General features: G+C 50.4%; 1 protein-coding gene across 1 annotated transcript in view; it reads right to left on the minus strand.

Annotated features, from left to right (window-relative positions):
- ZBTB47 (zinc finger and BTB domain containing 47) overlaps positions 1-2,684 on the minus strand; it is a 41,767-nt gene extending 39,083 nt beyond the window's left edge. The window contains 1 exon segment of the mRNA XM_036737541.1: positions 2,618-2,684. Within this exon segment, the coding sequence (XP_036593436.1) occupies positions 2,618-2,620 (3 nt within the window). The 5' untranslated portion in view covers positions 2,621-2,684.
- Between the last annotated feature and the right edge of the window lie 8,539 nt (positions 2,685-11,223).

Here is an 11,223-nt window from a genome sequence, read left to right on the forward strand (position 1 = left end):
GGATTCTCCCTTGCAAGAGGTACAAGAGAGACCCGGGGTTTCAGTCCTGGACAGCTGAGCCCACTGACTTTGGGGTGCTGAAATATACACACACAGTGGCAGCAAGGACTCACATTCTAGGGCCAGGCGCTTACAAGTGATCTGACCTCTGATGTTACAGAGCCTGCTTCCTTATCCGCAAAGTAGGAGAATAGTCATGCTACCCATCTCACAGATTTGTTGTGAGGAAAACACACTGTAAACTTTATACAGAAATACACAAAATGAGGATGATGACAACTATTCCTTTAAATTAAAATTGTGTGTCCTGATAAAATGCACACTTCCATTGGAATAGATAATGGGATTTTTAGGGCTAAAAAAAGACTTTAAAAGACAACTGAGTCCAATCTCCCCAATTTACAGAAAACTGAGGCCCAAGAAGGCAAGTATGATATGGTGGAAAACACTGACCTCAGGTCAAAAGATCTGTATTAAAATACAGGTCACACTTACAACCTGTATGACCTCGGGCAAGTTACTAAATACACACAAATCTAATCCAGTTGATTTCCTACCAGTCATCTAAAGCCAACTCAATGTCATCTCCTCCAGGGAGCTTTCCTTGATTAGCCCAGCTAGTAAGGACTTTTCTCCTCAAACCTCCCATGAGGCTTTGTGCCCAGTGACATGGGAGAGGCAAGAGGAAGACAGCACAAGGCTTAGACTGGACAGAGGACAGAGGGCTGGGGTGTGCAGTCTTTCTGCCTGTCCAGACTGGGGAGCAGAGACAATGGGCTTCCATGATCCCTTCCCTCCATCCCATCTCTAGTTGGCTGGAGGGTCTCCAGCTTCTGCTAAGGGGATTCTCGCAAGCTGCTTCCTTGATTACTAAGACCACCTGGTCTGTGTCTGACCGCAATCTCCACGGGTGTTTGATTGTCCTGATACTACCCCAAGCTAGGGCCTGGGGTGCATTTGCTGAGCGTGCTGTTCCATCTTCATGAACAGTCTCCTGGGAGTCCTCTGGTCTAAGAGATGTCCTGCCCTTCCATCATCCAGCCCCTGCTGAATTCAGTGCCAAAGCTGACTCAAGCGCGCGCGCGCACACACGCCTCCCATACAGATAGATACACACACAGGACCCACAGGGGGTCTCGGATAGGGAAATCAACTCCCTCAAGACCCCTCCCCTTAAATCCTAAGGTCACTGGTTTCCTGGTGCTGCCAAAGCCCCCTGGGTCTACTCCAGACCCCTGCCTAAGAGGAAATGTGGGACTGTGAGCTCACTCCTAAACTCAGCCTAGCCCATCCCAGAGCTCACAGAGCCCTGCTCCCAGGTCACAGGATAGTAGGGGCAGCCCCTAGGGCAGGGGGGAGCCAGGAGGGAGGAATTTAACCCTTTGAGGAGAACACTTTCTCCATCGTAGCCCCAAGGTTCAACTTCCGTCACCCCAGGGATAAATCAGCACTTCCTCTGAGGCCAATCACCCACCAACACTCCTAGCTCCTGGACCCTCCTAACCCTGTACCAAATCACTCCCCACTTTTTCTTCTATGTACCCCTCTCTCCAAGGGAAGCCTAGGAATAGGGGTAAACAGCCTGGGCTAGTTGGAGTGGGAAAGTGTGTATAGGGGAATTCTCCAAGCCCCCTCACCATCTGGAGCCTCAGTGAAAACAGAGTGGTTACTAAGGGAGATGATGGAGGTTTGGGGTTGAGAGTCAGGGCTGGGGTAAATTACAGTGGGACAGCCTACTGGAGGGGAACTGGGGACACTTGGGGGTCAGGTTTAATGGGACTGAGAGCCCAGAGGAGTAAATGGGAGGAGGGCTGGAGGCGAGTTCCTGTTTGGCAATTGGGGGGAGGGGAGTTTGGGGTAGGGGTTCGGAGAAGCAGAAACCTGGGATTTAGGATTTGAGGATGGAACAGAGACCAGCGGGAGGTTCCCTGTATGGGACGAGGAGGTATTGGCAGTCCTCTCTACTGCTTAAGTTTGGGGAGAAGGAGGAAGGGGGGGATGGAGAGAATTTGGTGGTATGACAAGAGTGGACAGGACTGTAATGAGATTGTGTGTGTGTGTGTGTGTGTGTATGTGTGTGTGCTCGAGCCATCGTGTGTGTGGGGGGCTAGTTCAGAGATAAGTACCATCTTAGTATTTAGGGTGAAGGTTGGGACAAGGAGGGAGGACCAGTTACCGGGGTGTTCCAGTTGTCTTTCCATTTGGGGAATCCGGAGGAGGGTGAGGATGAAGGGCTAGGGAGCTGGCTTTAATTGGAAGCGAGAAGGGCTAGTCCCAATCATCTTGGGACCTTTGGGAATGGGATAGGGATAAGGTATAGGGGAGGTAGACTGCTCACCTCTCTATTAGTCTGGAGGTAAGGATGGGTCCCTGGTGAGGCAGGGGGGATGTCTGTGATGGAGCCGAGATTTGAGAGTGGGGAGGCTGGCTCAGTCTCTGGGGGGGGGAGGGGTTGGGGTGCTATGCTAGGGTGGTGAGGGTTTGGGGTGGCAGAGAGGGTTGGGATGGGATGCTAGCTTGGCCTCTGACAAGGAGCTGTATATAGGCTGGGGGCTGGGGAGGGGGACTGGGGAATAGGAGTTGGGGGATGGGAGCCGGGTCCCCACTACCCTCCTACCATTTTGCCGCCAGCGCTGGGGGCTCACAGGGCCCAGCTGGATCCTCCTCCTCCCGCCCCCGGCACCCAGGGCCGGGCCGCTCCATGAAGCGCCGCGCTGGGGGGGCCCTTGGGGACAGGGACACAGACCTGGACCTGGACCTGGACCTCCGGCCTCCGCGCTGTCCGGGCCCCCGGGGCCGCCCCCCAGCTCAGAGCCTGGGGCATGGCCCCCCGGCTGGGGGAGGGAAAGGAGGGGAGGGGGAGGGGACGAGGCTGGAGCGGAGCTCGGGGGTGGGTGGGGGGATGCAGGGAGGCTCAGAGCCCCGCGCCGGGCCCCGCACCCATCCCGGCTGGGCGGCGTAGCGGCAGCAGCAGCAGCTGCGGGAGCCGCGAGCGGAGGCAGGAGATGGATGCGCGGCCGGCCGAGAGATGCAGGCAGCCGGGGCCGCGCGCGGAGTCCGAGCCTCTGCGGTGGTGGCGGCGGCGGCAGCGGCTGAAGCCTCCCCGGCCCCGAGCCCCGGATTGGAGGCTCCGCATCAGATGGGGCGGCCGTCTGGACGTTTAAAGGGACAGGCCACCTTTTCCGCCCGCTCCGCGGGGCGCGCAGTGAGTCGGGAACGGGGGAGTGGGGAGGGGAGGACACGCGTGGCGCACTCAGCCCACGCCCACCCTCTCCCGCCCCATGCTCCCGAGAATGGGGAGATGGCGCCTTGGGAATCTCAAAGATCTGGTCACCTGGCTGGACACACACGCCCGGGGGACGAGTGAAGGGTGGTGTCCAGGAGGAGGACCGGGAATCTGCGGGGAGGGGGTGGGGTTGGAAGGCAACGGAGGTCATATAACCCATCCTCCACCTCCCTTTCTGCGGAGCAGCTGAGGAGCTGTGTGACCTTGGGCAAGTCCCTTTACCCCTCTGGGCCTCAGTTTCCTCCTTTGCAAAATGAAGAGGTGGGACTAAATGTTCTCCTGTCTCCTTCCAGCTCTGACATTGTGTGAAAGCCATGAAGTGGTTTAACCACCCACTCCCATGCCTGACCATCTGCAGGGAAGTTCCTTCTAGGTCTAACCTTCTCTTGCGGCTCTGAAGCTGCATTCCTTCAAAGGTCAGCTCCAGGCGGCATTGCCAGTCCCTACGTCCCACCCCACCCCCATCCCCCATTTCTATCAAAGCTTCCCAGCTCATTTATTGCCAAAGCCTGCTCTCAGGAAAGATTCTCTCCTTCCCTTGTCCACCTCCAGGTCCTTAGAGACAAGAACTCCCCACTCCAACCCTGGATCACAGTCCAGACTTTTGTTCTCGTGGGTGCGTGTGTGTGTGTGTGTGTGTGTGTGTGTGTGTGTGTGTGTATGTGCGCGCGCGCGCTGTATCCCAACCAGATGAGGTGCTCCCTTCGAACAGGGAATTTCTCTCTTGTCTAACCTGTTGGGGGGTGGGGTGGGGTTGGGGCGGGGCAAAGAGAAGAAACGTGCCCACTAGAAGGGTGTACTATGCCGATATTTGCTGGCTGGTCCTGATGCTCCATACCTAGTAGATTTACCGTAGACCCTGATCTGCTTTAACAAGCCGGCGGGACACGTCCATCATCAGACACAGATTGAGGCAATGCGGGGGTAAGAACCTGTGGGACCTTGGACAAGTCTCTTGCCCTCTCTCCATTTATTTGTAAAATGAGGGGGTGGGGATTCTCCCAAATCCGTAACAGCTCTGACATTCATTTTACAGAGGAAACTGAGATCCAGGGAGGTGAAAGGCCAACGTCCCAAAGCTAATAAGAGGCTCTTTCTAAGGGTCCTTCCATATCTCACGACTCTATAACCCATTCATAAACTAGGACATTTGCCCTTCAACAGGAAAATCCTTAAGACAAAAGACTGAAGTTTTACTAGTTGGATTCTAAGACTCAGTAAGCAGGTGGGAAAGATATTTTAGAAGTAGGGTCATAGCCTCCCTCTGTAGGCAGGTACCGAATTTTCCTATGCATGAGGGCATTTCTGGAGGTGATTTTCATTCTTCTCCCCTTCTCAATTACCCTCTTCTGCCATTGGGTGGCTAGTCCTTGTACATAACCTGCCTAGATCTGGCATCTGAACTCCTGTCCCATATTACCAAATGCCTAGTGGACAGTTTTGAATGGGTTGTTCCACAGGTCCTTCAAACTCACCATGCCACAAACAAGACTCAATATTCCAAATTGCCCCAAACCCGCCCCTTTTTGGAACTTCTCAAAGGTGTCACCATCCTTCCAGTCACCCAAGCTCAAAAGCTGTGTCATCAATGACTCCTCACTCTCAGCCCACATATCCAATCAGTTGCCAAATCTTGTCATTTCTACCTTCCCAATATTTCTACAGGACAGGCCCCCTTCTCTCCACCCACACAGCCGTCACCCTAATTTGGGCCATCATCACCTCTCAACTGAATTATTGCCATAACTTTCTATTGCAATAGTCTCCCCACCTCAAGCCTCTCTGTACTCTAATTCATCCTTCACACAGCTGCTAAAATGATTTTCCTAAAATGTAGGTCACTCCCCTACTCAATAAACTTCAGTGCCTCCCTATTACCTCTAGGATCCAATATAAACTCTGGCACTTTAAAAACCCTTCACAAGCTCCCCCGCCCCACCCCCCCACCAACCTACCTTTCTAGATTTATTATACATTACTCCCCTTTTTGGTCCAGTAAATCTGTCTCCTCACTGTGTCTCATGGAGAATACTTCATTTCTCATCTCTGTGCCTTTCCACTGGCCATCCCCTATACCTAGAACACATTCCCCCTTCGCTTCTGCCTCTTGGAATCCCTACTGTCTTTCAAGAGTCACCTTAAATGCCACGTTCTACATGTAGCTGTTACAGATATGCCCAGCTGCTGGTACTCACCCCACCTATGTATCTGCATCTATTATCTATATCTATCTATATACATATATCCATACATACACATATCCATGTATTCATAGACATATATACGTATCCATATCCAGATATATAGATATACATGTATGCATATGCATGTGTGTATGTGTGTACATATGTGTGTGTATGTGTGTATGTTTGTATATAGTTGTTTCCCCCAATTCAGTGGAAGCTACCTGAAAAAAGGGACTGTTTCATTTTCATTTGTGTATCCCCAGCCACTAACATAGTATCTGGAACATGGTAGGTACTTAGTAAATGTTTTTTGATTGACAGACTAGGTCACTGATAGGTCCCACCCCCATTTAACAGAAATGCCCACATATCTGCGGTGTCCTTACAACCAGGAACATATCTGTTCTCTGGGCATGTCACATATGGAGCCCATGAAGGAACCCGTGTATGTAATCCATGCCTCATCACAGAGTCTGTGCCACATAACAGGGCTGTTCATTAGGGCCCTGTGCCTGCTCAGTCTCAAGGAAGAAAGTCAGCAAGACCCCGGAGAACAGGAGGGATGCTGAAATCTACAGACAGAGCCAGAAAGACAGATGGTGCCCTGAGTGCTGAGTATGAATTAACACATTTGGGTCTGGTTACCTCAGTACTTAGCACAGTGCCCAAGAGGATGGCATTCCAGCTTCAGAGAAAATGGTTTCCTAGTGATGAGTTGTTTCCTAGTCCTAGTCACAGGTTGGCTTCTCATCTGGGCCCCAGAGTGAGTCCTGACCCTGGGACAGGAGCCTGAACCCAGGTCACAGACTGGGCTCCTATCTCACCAATGAATTCAAGAAAGAATTAATTCAGTTAGAGGTTAGTAAAAATGAGATTAATTTGGTGCCGCCCCTCCCCCCCATCCCAATTAAGGACCCTGGAGCTGAAGATCTCAAAGGTCCTTCCCACTTCTAAATCTCTGATCCTGTATCTTCCTGATGAGGCCAGAGTCAGAGAAAAAGGGATAATTTAAAATAAAATAATTATAAACGAGCTAGAGAGACCTGAGGAGTAGGCAGAGAGGAAAGGCCCTGGGCAACACAGGGAGAAGAGAGTCCTCTGGCTCTTATGTGAGGGAAAGCATTTAGACTGATTTTCCCATCCAGAGCCTTGGTGGAAGGGGAGCGCCTGAAGGGAAGCTCTGTCTCAAAGACCACTGGTGGCTCCCAGGACGAGAATGATGCTTCACTGGGGTCAAACATAGCTCTTCCTGTTCATACACCACCTAATGCTTTTCAAAAACTTTCACATTCTATTTGGTCCTCATGGCACCCCATTTCACAGAAGAGTAAACTGAGTCTTGGAGGGGGAGGTGACTTGCCCTTGGTCTCCACAGAGACTTAGTGGCAGAGCTGGAGCTGAAAGTCTGGTCTCCTGACTCCCTGGCCTGGGCTCTTTTCCAGGCAGCCTCTCTAATCTCCTCCTCTCTAGTCCTCTTCCATTCCCCCTCAGTCCTTCCTTGCTGCCAGCCAGCTGCATGCAGGGGGGTGGGGAGATGAAGACAGAGGTTTCCAAAGAGGCCATGCAGATTATTTCTGGCTGGGGGGCAGCGGGGGGGGGGGGGGGAACCGCCTGACTCTAGGGAAAGCCAAAGACTTCTCCTCCATGCCCCCCAGCGGCCTGACACACCCTGGCCTGTCCCCAGCCTCCCACTGCCCCCAAACCAAAAAGGGGGGAGGATGGGAGAGAGGACAGTGAAATAAAAGGACCCATTTCTCCCAGCTGGAAGGAAGGGGGTAGGGAGAATAATGCTGATTTTTTGGCACTGCTAGACCTGGCCAGAGCCAAAGGGAGCGGGAGGAACAGGGAAAGTTAAGCTGGCGGTAGAGGGACTGACTGGGAGGCCTAAGGGGACTTGGGGGAGAAAGGAAGAGACCCACACTGGACCCATCAAATCCACTGCCCTGCACCCCCACCTCCAAACTTTCCTGTTCCAATAAATCAGCTATAGAGACAGCAAGGTGGGTGCAGTGGATGGAGCATTAGGCCAGGAGACAAAAAGACCTGAATTCAGATCCAGCCTCAGACACTTATTAGTTATGCGACCCTGGCAAGTCATTTAACCTGTTTGCCTCAGTTTCCCCAACTATAAAAATGAGCACAATAACAGTACCTACCTCCCAGGGTTGTTGTGAAGATCAACTGAGATGATATTTGTAAAGTACTTGGCACAGTGCTTGGCACATAGTAGGTGCTATAGAATTTTTTTTTCCTTCACTTCTCCTTTCTCCATTGCCCTCAGGGAGCTCCCTGGTAGGGGAGATGCAAACCCAGGCTACACTAGAACTAAGAACCCCCAACATTTTCCCTGGCAAAGGCCAGAGAGACCAAGCCAGGGACCTAAAGAGGAGGTACGTAGGCAGCATGACTGGGCATCTCTGCAAGTGGGGACCTTGAGTGGGTGGCTCTAGCTAAAGGGAGCCTAGACCGTCAGCAGTTCCGACTCTAGCCTCCTTGGGCTCAGCCTCTTCCAGCTGGGAATCAGGAGGATTTTCTGGCCTGCTGCTGCTCCCTAGAGGTTAAAGTGAACAGAGCTTGGTTCAGGGAAGAAGAAAAGAGGAGGCTGCCTGGGGGAAAGAGAAATCCAAGCCAGGCCAGGGGCCCAAGTCTATCTTTTTCCTTCCTCCTTCTTATCCTGTTCCTTGCCCCCCAGCCTCCAACTCCCTTCCAACGCCTTCCTTCCAGGCCTATGCCAGGAAAATATTGCCAACACTCAGTTATCTGCATAGGTTGGAATCCCAGCATCCAGAATGCAGTACTGCATGGGACAGGCACTTAGCAAATGTTGGTCAAAATCATTTGAATTGGAAAGGACTCCTCTCCCACTTCTGGATGGGTTAAAGTCCCCCTCTCCCTTCAGGGTCCAAATCACATTCAGCCTCCTACCTGAAGGCTTCCCTGACTTGTCCCCTCCCTACCCCAGATCAAAGAGGTTTAGATCTCCCTCAAACCTCCACAACCCCTAGCCTTTGCACATACGTGACCCTTTCTTGAATGGTCATTATTTCCATTAGATCATGGGCTCCTCTGGGGCAGGGACTGTCTTTTGCCTCTTTTTGCATTCCCTTTCCTTAGTACAGTGCCTGGCACGTAGTTGGTACTTAATAAATGTTTATTGATTGTCTCACCCCCAACCTGACCTCATTAGATGGAAAACTGTATCCTTAGCATCAAACACATAAAGGGGTGCTGGCATATTTGTTGAATGTTGGTGGAGGCTCTTAGCCCAAGAGACAGTCCCCCAAAGAAAGAAATAAAGATGGCAACAATAATTTATTAAACATTTACTATGTGCCAAGCACAGTGCTAAGGGCTGGGAATACAAACAAAAAGAAATTCCTGTCCTCAAGGAGCTTACACGCTAATGGAGGAAACTACATATAGAAGGGAGCAGAGAGGGCTGGGGGTTGGGTTTGGAATCCAGAAGCCAGGAAGATGACTGGGAAGGGAATGAAGGCCAGCCAGGGCTCCTTCACAAACAGGGCTTCCAGGAGTAGCTCATCGTTGGGAGAAAGGAGTCTTACAGAGGGAAGTTCCAGGTTGAAGTGATTATGGCCATGCTCCTGCCTCCAGGAAGTCCGCAGGTCATATACCTAGCCCTGTGCTCTGCTGTACTATGGAAGTTAGGAGAAAAAGCAATGGGGAGGCACGTCCAGGTTCTATATACTATATGCTATAGCAAGTCAGAGAAAAGAGCAATTTCTGGGTTAGAGGAGTCAGAGCCAGCTTCCTCAGACAGGTGGGGCTTCAGCTGGGATTAAGAGACAGGAACTACAAGGTATCCAAGAAGATCTGTTTCAATAGAGGCCTAGTTTAGGGATCTGGAATAAGAATGGCATTTAAATGAGGCTGCGAAGGAGCCTGCTTGGTACTTAGCAAGAAGGATGAATTTTTTTCAAATGACTACTATGTGCTGAAAATGATATCTCTGGATGCGTGTGTGGACAGCTAGGTGGTGAAGTGGATAAAGTGCTGGGCTTTCTGTTTATACTCATCTTGAGGACTGTGAGGGGAGATGGCCAAGCATCCTGTGAAATGGTGTTTCTTATTGCCTTTGGGTATCTCATGACATAGATTCCATCAATGCCTTTGTTAGCCCCTTCAAGAAAAGCCTAGAAATTGTCCCTTCCCTTGGCTACAGAGTCTTGGCTCCTTCATCACAAGAATATCAGTATCGATAGGGTCCATGTTCTCCCAATTATTTGTAGATTAGTGGACGATGGCCTCACATTGAGAGTTAATGTGGAAGTTTTATGAAAAGTGGGAGGCAGACCTCTCTGCCCGCATTTCTGCCACTCTATCACCATAACTGTGGGAGGGCCCTAAAGGACCACAGAGGGTGGGCAAAGAATCAGCCGTGTCTTTGTGCTAGGCCTTCCAGGGATGAACCTCTCTGTGGTATTTTTGATTCTCAGGCAGCAGATTCTGAACCCGAATGTCTCCAGATAAGCAGAACCTGCCAGAGCTTACACCTTTGAGAACCCACATTCACATCCACACAAGGAGACATCGGAAGGGGGCTTTGTGGAGGATATTGCACCATATTATATAATGAATGCATTAGAGGAGGCAAGGGAACAAGGGGGATGGAAAGAGCCAACCTTTGAGTCTGAAAGAGCTGCTTCAATGTCAACTTCGTATGTGAGCTGGGGCAGCTTTTCGTAAACCGCCCCCCCACCCCACAACTTTCTAAGACTGTAAATTGAAGAAGAGATCTTCGTGGATAATAATTAATAATGATAATAAGCATTTACATAGTGTTCTAAATAGGTTCTAATTTGATCTTCACAACAACGTTCTTATCATCATCCCTGTTATACAGATAAGGAAAGTGAAGCCAAGAGGGGTTAAATGACTGCACTATCCCCTCCACCACCTGACCCCACACCAATGAGATCAGAAGGTGAATTTTGAAAAGTATATTAGGAAGGTACAAAGGGATATATGAAGTCAGAGGAGAAAGTCATTACCAACTGGGTTTGTGGGATGGGGTGGGAGGATAACATAGGAGTTGAACTTTAAAGAGTGGCCAGGACTTTGGCAGGTATACAGGAGGAAAGAAGATCTATGTATTGGGCATGGGGAACTGGGTGCGCAAAGGCAAGAAAGGAGGAGATTGAGGGCATTTGGGGGTGGGGGTGGGAATAGCTAGATCAGTTTGGCTGGAGTGGGAGGGTGAGTGGAAGAGAGGAATATGAGATACAGCTGGAAATGCAGGGTGGTGCCAGATTGTGAAGGGCCTTGAAAACTAGGCTTAGGAATTTGAACTTGACCCAGGAGGCAAGGGAGCCCCTGAAGGGGTTCGAGCAAAGGACTGGAATACTCAGGTTTCCATTGATAGAAATGTCCCCTAGCCCCGCCCCACCTAGAATCTCCATGTGGTTCTCATTTCACAAATAGGGATGGAGAATTCACTTGGGCAAGGAAGGAAGACAAGATAGGATGTGGACTAATCCAGGCCTCCTAGCTTTTTTTTTCTTATCTGTTCAATTTTTTTGATTAAGTTTTTTTTATTTTTAGTTTACAACACTCAGTTCCACATGATTTTGAATTGCAGATTTTCTTCCCTCCTCCTCAAGATGGTATGGAATCTGATGTATCTTCTACATATAATTTCACATTGAACTTATTTACACAATAGCCAAGTTGTTAAGAAGAATTATGACCAATGGAATGAATCATGAGAAAGAACAAACAAAACCAAAAAACAAA

Source organism: Trichosurus vulpecula, chromosome 9 (genome assembly GCF_011100635.1).
Source record: "Trichosurus vulpecula isolate mTriVul1 chromosome 9, mTriVul1.pri, whole genome shotgun sequence".
In the NCBI taxonomy this organism is placed as follows: Eukaryota; Metazoa; Chordata; class Mammalia; order Diprotodontia; family Phalangeridae; genus Trichosurus; species Trichosurus vulpecula.